Source organism: Hypomesus transpacificus, chromosome 7, assembly GCF_021917145.1.
Source record: "Hypomesus transpacificus isolate Combined female chromosome 7, fHypTra1, whole genome shotgun sequence".
NCBI classification, from domain to species: Eukaryota; Metazoa; Chordata; class Actinopteri; order Osmeriformes; family Osmeridae; genus Hypomesus; species Hypomesus transpacificus.
The window spans coordinates 839,718-859,616 of NC_061066.1; the positions used below are offsets into that span (position 1 = coordinate 839,718).

Here is a 19,899-nt window from a genome sequence, read left to right on the forward strand (position 1 = left end):
GGGTTGGGTGTCATTTACATCTTTCTATGTAGTGAGAAGGACATGCCCGACATTCTAAACAGGTAGCCTACACTACTTCTCTTCTCATTGGTGGAAGACCGGCAGCACACCTGTAGTACACTTCCAGAAGATGTATCACCCAGTTGTCACGCATGATATAATCACAGCACAATACAACAAAGCAGTTAAATACCATACCAATTTACGATATAATCATCATAGCTGCATTCCCCACATGCAATAGAACCAAACCTCTAATTGATACAATTACTAAGGGTTCACACAAACCCTTTTTGTTGCCATAAGGTGGTTTTAAAGACTGGCCATGAGTTCCCAGAATGGAGGAAGCAGACTGTTTGAGACTGACTGAACTGGGGCCGCTGGCTGACGCCCAGTCACTGCTGTCCCATCATGCCTCTGTGCATGCCATACTCTCAGCGGGGGGGGGCGAGGGGGGTGCAGGGAGGATAGACCGGCAGACCGGCAGAGCCAAAAACACATTTACTCAGCGCTGAAAGATTTATGACGCCTTGCTTTAAAGCACCCGTCGCAGAGAGAGACAAACACACTGGGAGAGCAGGAGCATAGGAAGATGATGTACAGGGAGACAGAGTAAGTGACATATTTAATGTGACCGATTTGGCCTCACCCCATTGACAGAGGAGGTAGAGTAGAGGTGCATATTGAGAATCCGGAGCATCCGGAGCAAAAGTAAACTCAGACTTTAGCGGATTAACTGAAATAACTTGCTTATGGTCCTGGACGACATACAAACCCAAAGTGTGGGATTTAGCAATGCTCAGTGATGAGTCAACTGCCATTTCTTGCTTAACCTTATCAAGATATAGCATTGGCCACTTGCCAAAATAAAATGTTTGCGTAAGGCCTCTACTTGAGTAGAAGAGAAAGAGCGAAGAACAGGAAGAGAGTCAATGAGGAAACTTGATTGTGGGCAAATAAAAGCTTGGAAATGGCCCACCTTTTGATTCTCGACACCTGGATAATTTGCACATAATAGCAAATAAGTTATTAAATACAACTGTTGTTCTAATTGTGTACATCCACCTTCCTCAAACCACAAGAGCCCAAAATTGAAAAGACAGTTCGTGACAGACGAATGGTCCCATTCAGCACGCGGCTTAGAGACCACATCCCCGACCAAGGATGTTCAATGATTGAGCACCCGCACAGATTCATTCCACATACACAGAAAGCAGGGGTAATTGTATAAAATGACACTGCTCTCGTTCACTGTATGAAGTTGGAATGTATCATCCTCGGATTCCTCTTTTTTATTTGTAAACCGGTTGAATGTAGTCATTTTTTCTACTCAATAGACAGCACATTCAAAGGCTACAATGAACAGAAGCGCATCAGCTTCGTTCGAGCGGGCTGTACTTGCAGCTGCTGGGTACACTAGCGCGACGTCTGGACTAGCCGCTGCGTTTATCCCAGACAGCTATAGCATGCAAGGAAGATATTCGGGAGGGATGTGTTCTTACAAACAACATTAAATTACCATAATATCGAACGTAACATCTACAGCAAACAAGTGTTACTTTCTCAGTTCCTGAACGCTGGCTGGATGCACACTCACTCATGTCAACCAAACACCCCAGCACATTCTTCCAACCTGGAGTAGAGTCTTTATTTTAAACATTCCCTCCAAAATTACTTGGTAATATTTCCCAATTCAAACCATAAATAGTTCTCTCCTTACCTTTACCATAGGTAGAATTCCTTTTTATTTTTAGTGGGCTGCTGCGTTGGGATCCGGTGCCGACAAACGTGCGCCTGTCAATTGAGGACTGCAGACTTGCTGCTGCCCGTCTCACGGTGTGGAATACTTTGACTGTAGCCAACTGGCCGCTCTCATGTAGAGAGGCAACGTGGTACTGATGATATGTCAACGAAAGCAATCAGCGGGGCCGGGACATGTTAGACTTTTACAAGGCACACCTTTTACGCACATGACAGGTCTACTTTTTCTGTTTAATAGCCTGCCAAAGCGTTTTGGCACGTTAGCATTCCAAATGTTGAGTTCTTACAGTATGTAACAGAAAACGGTTTGAACGAACATATTTCACTGGCTAAGGCTTTTTAATAATATTTTGTACAAGTATAGGCTACATTCTTCATTTATTTTTCCTGACTTAAGACATGATTTTGTACTGCTTCTCTACTGGTGAGTATTGGCCACATATTTGATGTTCATACTTTAATATTGCTATCGACAAAAATGATATACAATTGTACCAAAAAGCAGTAGGCCTAGACATTAGAACACTAGTAAACCCTTAAAACTCAACCAAGTCTATTTTTCATTTGAAGGAAAGCTCAAACATGTTTATCCTGTCCTAACAGGTCCACCTGTTCGACAGACCAGTTTGTGAAGCATACGAAATGTCAATGTTGCTCTTAAGTTGCAAAGCTAAAGGATAGGGCAGAACCTTAATCTTATGAGTCATGAAGCAAGGATTTGTTTAGTGTCACAATGTCTATTTGCACATCATATGAAACATTCACAGGATCAAATACAAAGGTGATTCCTTATTTTCCTGTATGAAACAAATGAATAACCTTAGGAACATTTGTCCCCATTTCCTGTTGGTGTGCTTACTGAGAGAAGCGCTTTCATGTTACACAATGTGAACGGTTGGAAGAACAGGTTTAACACGAGTGACAGGGTGGAGGAGAGCAGTTCAGATGAAGAGGACTGATACAAACAGTATGCATTTGTCTAACAACTCTAAAGGTTTATTTTGTTCATGTGGAAAAATAAAAAGTAGACACTGATTGAGTGCTAGCCCCTGAAACAGATAAAAACACAATTTAAATTATGTCAAGAGAAATAAAAGGAAAATGGACAAAGACATGCATCCAGTCATTTAAGTCCATAGTGATTCATCCACAGGACGTGCTTATGTCACAGTGGTGATTCGTCACAGCAGAAAGAGACAAACTATCCCAGGCCTGTAGACTTTCTACACTTGCCCACCCTTAACCAGGACTCAGAGAAACTAAGGTAACACATACAGAGATAAAGAAATAATGGAAGTGTTTTTCTGATCAAAAAGACTGTCCAGGCCCACTTCAGATAACCTGTTCAGATACACTGATAAACTACTATAGCGTTATGCTCAATGCAAAATGAACTGCTTCCTGTAGAATCTAAACAAGTGGAGATTTCTTTCCAGGTGTAGATAAACTATAAAACACATTTTATAGACACTATTTCTGAGAGGAAGGTCTTTGACACACATTTATGTTAGTGGTTAAAGTCTCCCATCAATTTTCCACCTTTCATCGTTTGCAAGGGAATGGTGTGATCTCAAAGGTACAGACAGAATGGAAAAGAGCAAGACCATACATCATCGCCTCACATGGTTTGGAGTCAGAGACGACTCTACTCTCAGTCATTCACGGGAGGCCTGGGTGCTGGGAGAGAACCTTGGACTTTCTAAACAGGATTTGCATTATCTCTTGTTGAGGAAGCATTATCGCAAAAAAAGATTTGGTGTACTGTACATACCATTCCTAAGTTTCTGGTATCACTCTTATATATTTTTGGTCCTTTCGACTTTGTTTTGTTTTTTGATAGTGACAGTTGAAGTGAGATAGAGGTATGGAGAAAGAGAGGGGATGACATGCAGGGAATTGAATAGAAACCCAGAGAGCTGTGGTAAGGACGTAGCCTACGTGGTATGCATTCTACCAGGTGAGCCAGCAGGTTGCACCCTGCTTTTGGTATGTCTAATGGCAACAGCAAGAATGCACCCTAGCTGCATTCTCATGTCACACAAACATTTATTTCAAGATTGTATCTGTCTCCTTTCTTTTAAGTTTCTCCTCTCACAAACAAGTGTTCACAAGCACTACAAAAGGACAGTTAGTTGGCTAGTCATTGTGTCATTGTCTCTGTGGAAACAGTAGCGCATCCAAGGATTGATTTTCTCTTCAGCAGAGATCCACAGCAGCAGCCCCACCCAACTCCAGCCCTGATCCCAGCCCCAGCCCCAGTCCCAGCCTCGCTTCCACCTCCCCAGCCTCTGTCTGTCTAGAGGCTGTAGTGCTCTCGCTGTTATCTCCTCTGCTCAGTGTCTGTCGGACACACTCACTGCTCTGCATACATATCCCTCATTAGGCCTCAGCAGTAATGAGGAGAGACGAAGACTGCTACCCTGCTTGCATACTCCAGGCGACAGACAGAGCCTGCTAGTCTGCACCAGATATTCAAAGTAATCCAGCAACAATTTAAAACCAGACTAACATGGACGTGTTAGAAACCTAAACAAAGATCCCTTGGAATATACAACTACTACCTACTACTCATTCCCTCAAGCTGCTTTGAATCGCTGGATGAGAAGTAGAATGAAAGATGTCTGGATGAACAAACCAAAGGCAGCACCCGTGGTGATAAGCAACGTGTTCTCTCCTTATGAAGATTAAAGAGGATCAGAGCGGGACCAGACAGTGGGTACAGACAGATAGAGACAGCAAGAGTGTCTGGGACCAACGTAACAAGGTCGGGACATTCCTTATCCAAACCTGCTCCACTCGCTGGTAGAACAAGAAACAGGATGATGTGATTTTTGATTGTATCACGTCTGTTTAGGTTACAATGCACCAATCAGAGAGATTAACCTGGAGTTCCCGTTGTGATGAACGCAGAGATATGAAGTATTCCCTGTCTCTCTTTATGGTATCTGGGCTCTGAATGTTCTGATCAAGGCTGACCTTCAAGAACTGTTTAAATATTGTTAAGACTGATCTCCTGAAGGGAAGCTATACAATGATGTGATGATGTTGTAGTTTAGAATGAAATGTGGTTTGGTTGATTAAATCCCTTACCTCGAACAATCATCAAAGTACAAAAGCTTTATAACATAGTTTTGAGTTGAAAAAATACTATGTCAGGGAGTTTATGTAAGAAAAAAAAATCTGTTATGAAACACTGCAAAAAACACATGTAAGTCTATATCGCCCCCTCATGGACATATTGAGAAATTGCACAAATATTATATCCACAAACCTTTCCATGGACAAATTTAGGCAAAAAATTGTATTTTTATCATTATTCACCTGTAATCACTTAATGTTCCCATATTACCATACAGGAACTTTGCCTTATAATTAAAGATTTTCCCAGGGCACAACTCAGCATTTTTGTAGTTCTTTGTGTGGTACAATTACAAAAATACAGAATTAAACTGCTCCTTCTGTTGGCTCTCTGGCTGAGCTTATCTATCATGACACAATGTTAGACATAAACCACCAAAAATCATATCACTATAAATCTTTTACACTGCGTCAAGATTTTATTTGACAGCATTTCAGAAAATCATACAGTAAACAAGATTTCTGCAAAAGTTAATATATCCATAGTGTTGCATTTCATAAAAATAGTTGCTCACTTACAGTCTTTGTGACTATCAGTAATACATTGAGTCATATTTATAGAGAGACAGCTGTACAAGATCAACACAGCGCTAAAACTACACAGTGATACCCAGCTGCTAGGAGGAGTGGGGAGGGGGTGGGCGGGGTCACATAAGTGCCGTCTTCAACACACTGACTTTGCAGATAATATATATGTGTATACATCGATCTCTTTTAGTCCCATAACATGACGTCGTGGTTGGCCTGATGGAGACAGCTCAGTGGAGGACAGTGGAGAGAGGAGGGCCACGCCTCTCTCTTCTTCATGTCTCAGACAGGGGAGAAGGCAGAGTCTAGGGGATGTGCTCCACGTTCTGACCCCATTAGACACCTGTGGCCCTCACAGTAAGTAGAAATTGGTCCATTGAAGCCTAAAGCTGCTACCTGTTAATCCAGAGCACAAATGTTCTTGCCAATCCTCTGTATGAGATTGTGCTTTGATTTTGTTCCTCGTGTAATTACTGATGACATTGGCTCACTGAATTACTCCCCTTTCTCACTCTCCAGGGAAAGATAGAGATATATAGATAAAGAGAGGGTGATAGGTGAAGAGAAATATATATTTATAATATATATATAGAGAGAGAAAGAAAGAAAGAGAGATAGATTGATTGAAAGAAAGTTAGTGAGTGTGATCATAAGAATGATGTGATCAAAATTACCACTCAGAATTTAATGGCATCAAAATAAGAGGAGAAAGGTGTGATTACTCCTCGGTGATTTGTCCTCCCTTCCCATCAGAGAGGTTCTCAGGTCATAACGGCCAGATCACTGTAGTCTACCCGTGTTTCTATGCACATTGGGTTCCTAAGAGCGACAGATGAATTAGCCTGAGGCTTAGTCATTGCACAGACAATGTGACTCAGCAGGATGTGTGTTGACTATAAGGGGAAGAGATTGAGCCTTGATGGCACTAAACTGTCAGAAAAGTTGAGAAAAGTTAATTGGTAAGCAGTCTAGGAGAGAAACATTCACAAATGATCGTCGCCGACTGAGAAGTTAGAATCACTTTAGCCGAGCCTGAACAAATATAGAGAATTAGTTTCTTGATTGGCGTACATGCATATGTAGAGATGAAAGAAGATGAGAGAATTTCATATATATGTTCTGTAAACGGGGATCATTAGGTCAAGTTACACACTGATAGACAGATGTGAGCTATGGATTTTCTCCTGACAACCGGCACTGAGTCTCAATCTAACAATAGCCGCACTAAAATTACTAATGTCTTTTTTTTATTTATTGTTTTTATTTGATTTTAACTTCCATACTTTCAGTTCAGTGCAGATACTTGACACCATCTGGTCTGAGATGTGCTGACACATTGTTTCCACATTAAGGTCCATAAACAGTTCTGCAACAAACACCAACATAACTCAATGGGAACTGTGACAGGCCTTCAATCTGTCTCAAATTGCACAGCTTGGTTTGTCACAAAATAAACACTGTGCCATCGGTGGGGCTGGAGACTGTACTCATTAGTGTGAAAAATGAAAAAACAAACACAGGACATAAATGTACTTCATGGTACCATGTAGCTGGACACTGACGGTAATGAGATAGCAGCCTGTATCGAACCGCTCTGTCCTCTGTGCCCCTTTCCAGTCATAAGGCACACTGCCCCAAAGTCCCATGAGCCTTCACTTCTTCAGGCATCCACTGAAACAAACCTCTGTAAATTGCTTTGTTTGTGAAGCACAGTGAGGGAAATCGCCTGTGACACAGCCACAGACTGATAGCTCAAGCTCAAATGGAGCTCCACTGCATTCTCCACTGCAGTCCACAACAGTCAGTTGTTGTAAAAGTGAATCCATACACACACACCCACATGATGTAATCAAGGTCTGGACAGGAGAATGAAGAGAAGAATGTGATGATAAACTCTGTGTTCCTTACCTCATTTAGCTAGCACACGCCAAGTTGCAAAACTACCATCAACCCATCTAGGTATGTTTACAGATTATCTTATTTACACGATGTCCCACATATTCACACTCATATAATATATATCTATATTTCCATATCTTCTGATAGAATATACAAGATATTCAGTTCTGGTTCAGTCTCGTTTTAAGGCAAAGTTCCACAGATGCTTAGTAAGTACTCATGTCACCTAGTTTGTTATGTCTTTCTCTCTCTCTTCCAAAACAGGCAAGCAGTCTTCCACATTCCTTTTCATTAAAATAGACTTTGTTGTATATATAGATATACCTACTGTATTTAAAAAAACTGCAGTGGCAACTGACCGTGGTTTAACCATCAGTGGTTAGATTTGCATGGAGGTCTTTTGGTTTTTCATGCTTGCTCTGGGGGGGTGGGGGGTGGGGGGGTGGGGTGGGTGGGTGATTTAGCACTTCCAAATGAAGTTCCCGTGTTCAGACACCCCGCACTACAACCACAAAACCCTACCATGCTACACACATTCTGCTCATTTTTTCTTCTATGTTTTCTTTGTTTTCTATTCAAAGTTGATGCTCTTCCAGCTCTTAAGGTGGTGGGTGTAAAATATCTCTCAAAATAACTTAGAGTACAATATAAATAAAAACGGTTCTCTAAAAACGCATGGAGAGATCCCCCCCTCGCTCTTGAGGTCTGGGGGGAGACCAGGGCAGAGAGGGAGAGACAGTGAGGGGGGGGGGGGGGGGGGGGGGGGGGGGGGGGTACAGAGAGGTGTGACCTAGCCTGGTTTTTAGCAAGGGGGGGCCAGCCACGCTGTTATCTGCTCAGGGTGGATGTGCCAGAGCGCAGTGTGCTTGGCAGCTTATCAGACCCGGGGATCTTCCAGGGCCCAGGAGAGACGGTGACCTTCGTCCCTGGTCCGCTGCCCCCGCTGCTGGTGCTCTTGCTGGGGTGGCAGGACCGACTTTCCCCCTGGCTCCTCTCAGGCTCCCTGGTCCAGGGCTTCTCCTGGGCCAACTCTCCATGCTGTGCTGCACTGCTCTCTGGGTGGCTGCTGCTGCTCTGGGCTCCACCACTGCTCCCATTCGAGTTAATGTGTGAGGGCTTGGAGCCTTTAGGGGACTGGGTGAGCTCTCTCTTCCCACTGAGGTGGCTGCTCTCTCCGGCCTTCCTCTCCTTGGATCTCCCCCTAGAGCTCTTGGAGGGCCTGGGCTCCCCCGGCTGCTCCCCTCCCCTCCCCCCTAGCCCCCCCTCGGTGGCGGGCTGACCCTTCGGACCGCTGCTTCGGCGGGTGGACCTGCCACCCTCCTTCTGCTTGGCCCGGCTGCTCCCATTGGACGGGCCGGCCGCCCTCCTCCCCTGACTGGTCTTATCCGGATTTAGCGGCTCGGCCTTGCAGGGGCTCTGGGAGCGCTCCGCCTTGCTCTCTGGCATCGTCGGCCCCGCAGGATCCCGCTGAACCTCCAGGGGCGCCTGGTGAGCCGGGTCTGAGGATGTGGTCAGATGAGATGATGGCGATGGCATGGACAGGCTGTCAAGGGGCAGGGCTACTTCCGACAGGCTTGGGGAGGCTGTAGGGTGAGCATCCCAAGGGGAGGGGCTGTCTGCTGGGACCAATAGACACACAGTTAGAGGTGGGAGAGGACAGGGTTTTGACCAATCATCAAATGTCAAACATGTTTGACATATTCTGTTAAAAAAACACAAAAAAACACAACAAACATGCTATTCCTTGAGGTAAGGAGGTCAGGGCAGCAAATGTGAAACCAAAGCTTCACAGTTCACTTACAGCACATCACACAACTTTTCTGCGGAATAAATCTAGGCTCTCTCACTCTATCTAAAGCCCCAGACCATAAGCACCATAGGGCCAGGGAACAGAAAATCGAAAACAGGTTTAATGGAATGGATGATGTGCTAAATAAAGTGCTGCTTTATCCTGGTAGAAAACCTGTGGGTCTGCCTACTCTCCCTGGCACTGGGGCCTTCAGTAACTAACCACCGCAGCAGCTGAATCCAAGCCCTCAGTTCCCTGGAGACTACTGTGCTCACCACGCCTGTTAGCTCCCCTCTCTGCACTGCAGAGCCTCTCTTCCAGGGGTCATCATTCCTTATCAATGAAGTGGGCAGGGGGCAGAGGTCAAGCTTGCACCGCGAGGCGTCATTAAAAGAGGAGTCGGAAAGGCTCGTGTTTGGAGTTCTCACTGTAGCTGGGAGTCAGCGAGGGCACCTGGTGCTTTCTAGAACGCCGGAATTTCACACCGACTTATCCTTGCAGGCCTCAGCCTCTGCTCGGCACATTGAAGTGACACCCTGCCTCCTGTGGCCACGATGTGGCCCAATGAGATTGTGACTGTCTGTCTGTGTGTGTCTGTGCCTGTTTGTGTGTATACGTGCCTGCATGGGTGGACGTGTGTGTGTGTGTGTGTGTGTGTGTGTAAGAGCTGCCTGTGATCATCACACGCTGAGCTAATGCTTCCTGTCACCTCACATACTGCTCTGGTCTTCTAAAGGGCACCACTGCACACTGCCTGTGCTCTTTTATAAAGTGTACAGATCATGCTGCCTAGTTCCCAATGCACAACACACACAAACAAACACCACACACAAACGATATCCAGCACTCAAAAAAACATTGCTGTTGCTTTTAAAACTGATCAGCATGCACAGTGTTCAAAACGAACAGACTTCGACCACTGTTACAACATACAGAACTGTAAACACTCCCACTTTGCCAATAAACATTTATTTTCCAATAAAAAGGCAATAAAACACGGAAAACATGCATTTAACATAAGCTATTCTGGTTTACTGTACAATAACTGTTCTGGGCCAGAACACACACACATGGGGTTGATATGACAAATGATGTCGAGTGATTAAATATTTTGTCCTCTGGCTGACCGCACTCTAGTCCCTCTGGTCCTATATCACAGCTTTATATCTGTCTGGGAAGGTATTAGAGAGACTGAGAGAGTGACGGGGAAAGAAATAGCGCTAAACCCTTGTCACAACAGGCTCTGGAATAAGTGAGTGAATACAAGAGTGAGATAGAAGGATTAACAAGAGAGAAAGAGGGATAGAAAAAGAGATAGAGGGATTTCAATTTATGAAGGTGGCTGTATATTACTAAACTGTACAATCATCTGAATATTACACGGGGATGGGGGGGGGGGCTTCAGCACTGGATGTGATTCACTGCCATGGCCGTGTGTGTGTGTGTGTGTGTGTGTGTGTGTGTGCATGTATGTTTACACATTATGGTTTAATGACTGGGCTGCTATTCCCCCCCCCCCCCCTCCCCCCTCCATACTGGGCTTTCCTGAGGGACATATCTGCTGCCATGATTGATCCTCAGAGGACACTGAGGCTGAACTTGTACTGCCATGTCCCATGTAATGGATCAGTGTGTCAAAGACTTGAATAGGGCCTTCCTAAGTCTATAACTAGGCATTGCTAGTTCCAGCACCACACCGAATCACAGCACTGCACAACACCACACAACACAACACCACACCCAGCACGCGACTGGTAGAAAAACACATGCAGATCTTTCACAAACCGTGTCTTTAGAGTGGCCCATTAGGAAGAAATAGGGGGAGCCATGCTTGTCACTTTTCATGCACATGGAGAGACTGGAAGGTACCATTCCTAAAGGAGGGGAAGTGACAACCTGGTGCAGTCATTAGGGTTAAACCAGACGCCTTGAAATGGAGAGTTACACTACAGTTAGTCAAGAAACAAGAGATTTACCAGTAAAAGAGACAGTGACTTGTTAATCAGTGTATTAACTACACATACTGTATATAGTAAATAGACAAAGATAAGAAAGAAAGAAAAAAAGAGAAAATGTTCAGATTTTAAAAGCAGAGTTTTGTCAATGAATAGACTCAACAAGAGATGGACAGCAAGACACAAAGAATTAAGAAACTCAGTCAACAAGAGACATACATAGAAATGAGTGGTCCTGATATTAAGAAGTTACTGATTCCAAGTTAGACTGAGTACTGTGAGAGTTACATGAACAGTGTAAGTCTTATCCTGGGGGTTGGGGAGGGAGAGAGAGAGTCGTTTTTATTACACCCACCATATTCTGGGACCTGCCCTGTGCCCCTCTTCAGGAGCAGACGAACACGACGCCCCCCTGATTTGATGAGCTCGATGGCCCGGGCGTGAGTCATGTCTCTGGTGGTCTCTCCGTTGATCTCTATGATCTGGTCTCCCACCTAAGCAGACATTGAGGGAGGGAGGGAGGGAGGGAGGGAGGGAGGGAGGGAGGGAGGGAAGGAAGGAAGGAAGGAAGGAAGGAAGGAAGGAGGGAGGGAGGGAGGGAGGGAGGGAGGGAGGGAAAGAGGGAGGGAGGAAAAGAGAGAGAGAATGAGAGAGTGGTAAATAAGACAGAAAGAGATAGAGAGAGGGAAAGACAGAGGGAGAAGAAAATAGAGAGAGAGAGAGATTGCGAGAATAAAATTGAGAGACAAAGAGAAAAATAAACTAAAATCATAGGACGCTAAATCATAGGACGACAAATACATGTGAGGATCTCCAACCAAGAGCTACTCTGTCAGCCTAATGTGTGATGAGATCGCCAGCCTGCAAACAGATGAGCAAATTACAGAGGTGCTTGCAACTTAAAGTACAGGGCAAATTATCTTTAGGCAGGTTTGGAGATGTGCACACCCACCACATATTAAGCATAAAATTAACAAGCTTCATTTATTGTGGATGGCAATTTATTAGGATCAATACGGACCCATAATTCAAACAGGATCTATCAGCCAGTGTAAAGCTCTAATCAGCATTACCACCCATGAATTGGATGTCAGTTGTAATTAATTTTAGCCGCAAATTCGTCCCGTCATTCCAATGGAATTATGACAGACTTTGCTGTAGAGGTTTTGCCATCAAGAAAGAGACTCTCCTGAATACCAATGTCCTGCTCTGAAGCAGCCCAGAAGCCCTGAACTCAAAATGCCAGCCGGCCTAAATGTCAGTAAATTAATTTAATCTTCATACTTAACAGGACCTCACTTCCCAGGTCAGGACCCCTCTTGGACTGCATGTGTAAGGTTCAAAGGTCCTTCACTCCTCTCTTATCTACCATCAGATTTGAGACATTTAACTAAGTTTATCTAACAGTGCAAGAAAGGCCAATGTGAAGAGGAAGTTTTAGACTGTCAATGTTAAAAGGGTAATATGTGTTAATCCAACTCCAGGGCCTTCGTAGAGGTTTCCCCTCCAGCAGCACCCCTCCTCTTCAGACAGCCCCGAGCCAAGCCCAGCTGGGATGTTTAGTGAGGTGATTCCAAAGGAATCTGAGCAGTGACTTAACCACCTGAGACAGCCAGCCTGGCCCCGTTCATTCCTGTGTTGCTGTTTGATGATCCTAACTCCTTACCTCAGCCGAGCCATTCATCTGGCAGGGATCAAGGTTCACACTGCCACGTGAACACAGCTGGAGCGCGGTTCTGTCCGCTATTAGGAACAGAATTAATCACCCCTCCGGTGTTGTGACAAGGCACGAAGACAGAAAGAGAGAGAGAGAGAGAGAGAGAGAGAGAGAGAGAGAGAGAGAGAGAGAAGAGAAGGAGAAAGAGAGAGAGAGAGAGAGAGAGAGAGAGAGAAAGACGGAGAAAAAGAGAGAGAGAGAGAGAGAGAGAGAGAGAGAGAGAGAGAGAGAGAGAGAGAGAGAGAGAGAGAGAGAGAGAAGGAGAGAAGGAGAAAGAGAGAGGCGGAAAGAAAGAGAAAGGGGTGCATTTCCATCCCTCATCCCCAGTTGGCTAACCTCAGGAACCAGGCTGCCGAGCAGCGTTTACCTCACCGTAGTGGCAGGAGAGCTACGGCTCCCCTAGGGCATTTCAAACATATTATCTGTGATAGGTTCATTCCAGATAAGAAATGTACAGCAGGACTATGCTATCCGCCAACAATGGAAAGATTTGGGGGGGAAAGGGGAAACAGAAGCCAGGAAGGGAGGGAGAGAAAGGGATAGAGAGAGAGAGAGGGATATAGAGAGGCAGAGGGAAAGAGAGAGAGAGAGGGGTTTGACAGTATGGAGATATACTAGATACGTCAGAAGATATGGAGAGGCGCTGCGACAGCCCGGACCTTTAATCAACTTCTCGGTATTGGTGAGGCTAAGTGAGATCTCCATATTTTTTGCCGGCAATAAGTGCAATAAAGTGTTCAGAGCGTGACAGAATGAAAGGATTGCCAGTGGAAGAAGAAGAAAGTGTGGAAGGAGGGAGAATGGAAAGCATGCCATCCTAAATTTGTAGAGTAATACATTTTAACCTAACTTCGGAAAAGGTCTCATTTCCACAGACCATGACAGCTGGATTTATCTCTGCAGAGAGCAGTAAAGACAGTACTATTCCTACCAAACATAAAGAAGCATGGCTAGTTCCAGCAGACCTGCTCCATCTGAACACTGAAAGGAGTCTCATGTATTTTTGATAACTAAGTTGAGAGGGGTTTCTGCGGCAACTCATCAGGAATCATAACAACATAGATCCTACACACACTCAGGGGACATCCCTCTCTCAATCATTTAACGTGAGGCAGATTAGTCTCATACAGGACTTAAAATTATAATTGCAATCTGAGATAATCATCTGACTATTACAGTGAGAATCCCCAAATGATCTCAATGAGTTTGGGAGCTATCTGAGTGCACTGAGAAAAAGGGAAAGATCACAAACAGGATGTGACATCATCAGACCTACCCTCATTCGCCCGTTGCGGATGGCAGGACCATCTTCTGCCAATCGCAGGACAAAAAGGTCCATCTTGTACTCCCGCCCCCCACGGATGCTGAAGCCAAAGCCCTTCATGCTCTTCTCCAGCTCCACAGTGAAAAAGTCAAAGTCCTGATGCAGTCACACAACAAGGAATACAAAACCATGGGGAGGCTAAACATGTTAGCAGCCATAAGATCATTGGTGGTCATACAAAAACTTACAACAGTTCCAAGCAAGAGATATTCATCAAAAAATGGCTGTACCTCTGCCACTGACCCAGAGACATGAACTATAGCCTTCATTTGGAGAACACAAACATGTACAACTTAGTATATGGGATCATCCCCAATCCTGGGTTAGTATTTAGTAGGAATGGGATGTACCTGTAGTTGTATCTGTGGCTGTCTGTAGTCAGGCATGGGAAACTGCCTGGGGTCTGTGGACAGCTGTCTGTAGTCCATCAGAGGGGGGTGTCTGTAGTCCAGGGTGGGCGGCTGGCGGTAGTCTGCCACCGGTGGGTGTCTGTAATCCACCGGAGGCTGTCGGTAGTCGGTAAACGGAGGTTGCCGTATGTCTGGTTTCACATCCTGTCTGGCTTTGACCTCTGACCTGTAACTGTCAAACCAGTTAGAGTGAAGACAGTAGTCTGGGGGAAACAGTCCAGCTTTCCCACTAAGTTGTCAGGGTTTCACATGGAAACATCCCCTGAGAGGAGGGAGGGGGGTTCAGGGGACGGTGAAGGTGACCCTATATAAAAGGCTGATCAGTGCCAATCTCGCTCGCCTGTCATTAATAGATGGGTTGTTCCAGTCTCACTGCCTTTGTACAGGGTCCCAGTAGTAGATAAAACATTCGATTTTCTCGCCACATGAAATGTTGATGGAAAACAAGTCCTTCAAAGAGTGTCAATTCATACAGCATGACTGAGTACTAAGATATTTAGAAATTTTGTAAAGCAGGAAAAAAGGCAAATGACACCGCACATTTTGGGGCCCCTGCGGAGCTCACTAAAATATTAATTCTACGTCTATAAAGAAGCTATTTACTTAAATTATTCAGCGGCCCATAAGAGTAAAGTGATGTTATACAACAACCAATGAAGACACAGCTAGGGGAGAGGGAGAAAGAAGAAACTGCATAGAAGGAGTAAGAGAGTCAGAGGAGGAGGAAGAGGTAGAGATAGACAGAGAAAGACAGAAAGAAAGAGAGATACTGGAGAGAAAGATAAAAGTGGCAGAGAAAGAGAGAGACGGAGCGAGAGCTAGAGAAAGGAAAAGCAAATAGGGAATCAGAGAGACAATGACTCACTCTCACCTGTAATCTCAGAGGAACAGTGCTCTGGCCCTGAGATAGAGAGCTAGTCTATAAAAAGACTTCACGGTATCAGAGACTGCCAGACAAACTAAGCTCTGAAGTTAACAGACAGACCCATACATAAAGCTGCCTACATCTGGATAAACTACAAACATTACTCATCATCTGCCAACTTTTTCATGAAACTAAACTTTGGGATGCAAAGCATATTAGTAAATTGCAAATCATACAAATGTCGTACAAAGAGGAGACTCGATATTCTTTACCTGCTGTCGTGGGTGTAGATTTGGGGTGGGGGAGCCACCGGCTGGGTGCTGGCAGGGCTCTGGTGGGTCATGGGGCTGGGCTGGGTGACCATGGGGCTGGGCTGGGTGACTATGGGGCTGGGCTGGCTGGCTGGCTGGCTGGCCTCGGTCACAGCAGGGCTGGGCTGGAAGGCTCCGGGGCTGGGCTGGGTCTGGGGGCTATGCTGCTGGGTCAAGGGGCTCTGCTTCTCTGAGTTGGGGGCCGAGGGATGGCTACTCACGTCTGAGACACACAGAGAGGTACAGGAAGTCACACACAGAGAGGAGTGTTACATTCAAACACGCACACATAAACACAAACACACACACACACACCTATACAAACCATGGTAAAAACTAGACTAGAAAACACTTGCTCCCTCAAAGTATTGTACAAGCACTCCCTGTAGCAAGAACACACACAGCGATCAAAATGCCATTACATAAGTAACCTGGCAGCTACAAACATTAGACGCCAGATCTCCATAGCCTGATCAGACATGGTCCTCTCAAATACACGTCCAGCACTAGTTAATGGAAATGTACCCTCATAAGAGAACATACCTCCTAATCCTCCCTCTCCCCCCAACAGCATGTGTGTGACACCCTCACAACCTGGTCCGAATCTCTACGATCTCTGTTCATCTGAGACTCAGTCGTGGCTGATCTCCACAGCTCTGCTGGTGTCGGCGTGTTCCCGTCTCACCTTCCTGTGGGATGATCTTCAGAGTGACGCTGAGGCCCGCGTCCTTGATCAGCTTGACGATGTCGGCGTGCGGCATGTTGACGATGGACTGGCTGTTGACGGCCAGGATGCGGTCGCCCACCTTCAGCTTGGCGCAGCGGTCCGCCGGACTGCCCTCGATGATGCGTCCGATCTTGTGTGGCACGGCTGGGAGTTCGACGCAGACACACACACACACACACACAGGTTACCGTGTGTCTGAGATCGGACAGAGCTGACTGGCTGCTCTTCCTTTTCCTTTCGATTCCCCTCTCCCCATCCCTCTCGCTCTCCCTGCCCGTCCTGGGTAAGGGGGGGAGCTTTTTGCAGGAGCATGAGAGAGTCAAAGGCACGCCACAGACCTCCTAACATCTGACTGACTAACATAAGAGCCCATTCATAATTGAGATATAGTAGTGTTAAGGAGAGAGAGACGATCCATTTTTCATTAAGTCCTGACCTCTTCCTCCGGCCAATCCTAGACAAATTGGTCTCTCTTATCCCCACTTACAGCTATTAAAAGGAAGCACTTCACGCGTGACCCAAGAGGATTCACGCCTGCCCCTTTCCTACTGTGCAACATGAGAATAAGGAAGAGTCCCACGATAACCTCGACAACCTCCCCGAAACGAAAAGCAGGAAAGGGGGAGAGGGGAAGCCGGCAGGTGCTGAGGGATGGATGGATAAAGGGAGAAGAGGGGGGGAAGCACTCACCGACAGCGGACGGAGCCTCGGGCCTGTTGAGCGAGCTGATGATCACAAATCCGAATCCCTCGCTCTCCTTGCGGTGGATGATGACATCACTGGGCTGCGTGTTGGGCGCCGTGCCGCCCTCCGAGGGGGCGTTCCCGGTGCTGGCGTTGGGAGGGGCAAGGCCAGCGTTGTTGGGGTAAGTCCCCGAGGTGAAGTCGCTGCGAGGGGAGCTGTGCTGGGTGGAGATGGAGCCGGGGCTGCGGCCGTTCTCTGGACAGCTCTCACCTGCAGGGGGCGACGGAGAGATGAGGAGGCTCCACTGCAGCACAACTCTTATCAATGGACAAAGACTGGCCCTGTCTTCCTGGAAGGACGAGGGTATCTCAATGCTATTCCACTGCTGAGTTCCCATGGGCAAGTGGCTGACAATCACAGATACAAAGAAGTCATGACGCAAAACCCGTAGCAGTTGAAAGGCGACATTGCGGTCGGGTCGAAAACACAGCCTTACGCCGAGACTAAGTGCTCGAGTTAGTGTTAGTGATAATAAAAAAGAATCAACCCAAACAAAGATGTACGTTACGGGTTAGAGAGAACAAACGTGTCATTTTACTGCTTAACTTGTCTCTGTGTGTGATCAAGGTTAAAAGCCGACAAGGAGAGCGGGAGAGAGAGAGAGAGGGAGAGACGGAGGAGAGAAAGGGAGGAAGGCAAAGTCTGACACCTCACAAAGTCTTCCCAGGAATCAAACGCCGCGGATAAAAGGCGGGGGCCACAGACGATGGGATGAGTCAGACAGCGCCCGCCTTTCATGCCAGGATGAGGCGGGAAGGCGGGAGGGAGGGAAGGAGGGAGGCAGGGAGAAGAGATGGAGGGAAGATAGGGGGGATAAGGAGAGCGAGGAGAGATAGAGGTAGGATAGGAGGAAGGGAGTGAGTGAGGGGGCGAGGAGGGATGAGGGGAGGGATGGAGGAGAGGCGGGATGATGGGAGGGAGAAGAGATAGAGGAGGGGAGAGATGGAGGAGAGGAGGGACGATGGGAAGAAAGAAGGGTATCGAGGTAGGGAGAAGAGGAGGGATGATGTGAGGGAAGAGAAGCACTTTGGGGGCTCTGCTCCTCTTCCCAGACTCAAAGGCAGAAGGCCACAAGCTGGGATGAGGGGCCTGATAGAGAAGTGTGTCTGTGTGGAAAGTGTTTGTGCGTATTGTACGAGTGTGGTGTGTATGTGTGTGTAGTATGTGTGTGTAGTATGTGCGTGCTACATCACTCAGAACAAGTACGAATCCTTCAGTCGTCAAACCACAGGACAGTCACACAGACTACAAGCAGACAGAGGCAAGAGAGAGGAGAGAGCACAAAGGATGGATATAGAAAATAGGCTAATGAGAAAATAAGGGGAACTTGGAGCGGAAAAAAGATAACAGTGCACTACTCAATATCCCTACATATTCAACTCTCTCGGTACCAGAGAATGCTAGATGACTGACTAACTGACATGCACACACGCATATACACATACACACAGACAGACTTACCTGGCGCCTGTAGTCTCCTCCGGATGGTGAGGTTGACCTGGCCGTTGCGGGCTGCTCCGTGCATCATGTCGATGACGTAGCGATGCGGCTTCCCCACCACGGGGATCCCGTCGACGAAGATCAGCTCGTCTCCCGGCCGCAGGCGCCCGTCACGGTCCGCTGGACTCTTCTCGATGATCGCCCCAATCAGGATCTGAAAGCCAGAGGGGTCAAAGGTCAACAGGGTTGAGAGGTCCAAACCCTGGATTGGGTGTTGGATGCTGTGTATTAGGGTGCCATATAAACATGTGAGAGAGTTATTATTCGGTTAATATACAAAAGGACTTCATGCGGGTTATGTGTGTGTGCTGAACACTGGTGGTTGTTAATAGTATTTGCTTCCTCTGCAGACAGTGGCCAACACAGATCTGCCAGGGATGTCATTCTCTCAGTCAGGCAAGGTAAGAGGGGGGTTAGGTGTGGGTGTAGTGGGTTAGAGAAGTAGAAATGACAGGGTTCCACGCCCATCCCATACGAGCCTTCTCACGCGTGTCCAGACTCACAGGCTGCCCTGCCTCATCCCCCCCCAGGATACGGAAGCCAAAACCGGACTTCTGCCTGCGCAGGTGGACCTCCACCTCCTGGTACTCAGCACCTGGGGGGGGGGGGGGGGGCATGACACACACACACATTACTCTTACACGATGCACTCTCTGCTGTTTTCTGCTCTGTTTCCTTCTGTTGAGTTTCTGTTCTTCAATGCTATGCTCAAAAGTTCAATCCATGAAAGGTTGTCCTGGGGAGGCTGTGCTTACCTGGGGCGTCCCCTGGGAAGGGAGTCCGTGGTTGGCCAGGTTCTGGATAGGGGGAAGGGATTGAGGAAACACCCTTAAACAATAATAATAGTAAACCTAGCACACACACACACCTCCACGTGCCTAAGCACACACACACACACACACACATACCTTCACGTGCATAAGCACACACACAGAAACACACATACTTACAGTAAAGACTGTGTCAGGATTGTGAGCTAGATAAAACCCTCGCCTCAGCAGTACGTCTAAGCGGAGTTCTCACATCATCCATTATCAGGGCCAGAAGTGCTTACCGGGTGTAATAGACCCATCTTTTTATTTACAGTACGCAGGGGGTAACAGACACTCATCTGCTATCAAAGAGGTTCACTGATTCACTGAAAACCCATGATTTGTAGCATAGTGATAATCATTAGCCAGTAAAACCTTTCCTATTAAAGGTTTAAATGGACTGGAACAGTGTCTGTATA

At 46.6% G+C, this 19,899-nt stretch overlaps 2 protein-coding genes across 4 annotated transcripts in view; both read right to left on the reverse strand.

The window, feature by feature from the left end:
* The window catches only part of si:dkey-97m3.1 (fatty acyl-CoA reductase 1), a 36,388-nt gene extending 32,858 nt beyond the window's left edge, over positions 1–3,530 (reverse strand). For all 3 annotated transcript variants that reach the window (XR_006956297.1, XM_047022627.1, XM_047022626.1), the window contains exon 1: positions 1,721–3,530. The gene's annotated coding sequence lies outside the window, so the exon portion shown is untranslated. The remainder of the gene's footprint in view (positions 1–1,720) is intronic.
* Positions 3,531–5,303: 1,773 nt separating this feature from the next.
* LOC124469764 (membrane-associated guanylate kinase, WW and PDZ domain-containing protein 2-like) overlaps positions 5,304–19,899 on the reverse strand; it is a 38,467-nt gene continuing 23,871 nt past the window's right edge. The window contains exons 9-18 of the mRNA XM_047023255.1: positions 19,424–19,465; positions 19,148–19,263; positions 18,630–18,822; positions 17,115–17,378; positions 16,383–16,568; positions 15,659–15,920; positions 14,462–14,693; positions 14,064–14,207; positions 11,426–11,564; positions 5,304–8,945 (exon numbers count right to left, since the gene is read on the reverse strand). Coding sequence (XP_046879211.1) covers positions 8,155–8,945; positions 11,426–11,564; positions 14,064–14,207; positions 14,462–14,693; positions 15,659–15,920; positions 16,383–16,568; positions 17,115–17,378; positions 18,630–18,822; positions 19,148–19,263; positions 19,424–19,465 — 2,369 coding nt within the window. The 3' untranslated portion in view covers positions 5,304–8,154. The remainder of the gene's footprint in view (positions 8,946–11,425; positions 11,565–14,063; positions 14,208–14,461; positions 14,694–15,658; positions 15,921–16,382; positions 16,569–17,114; positions 17,379–18,629; positions 18,823–19,147; positions 19,264–19,423; positions 19,466–19,899) is intronic.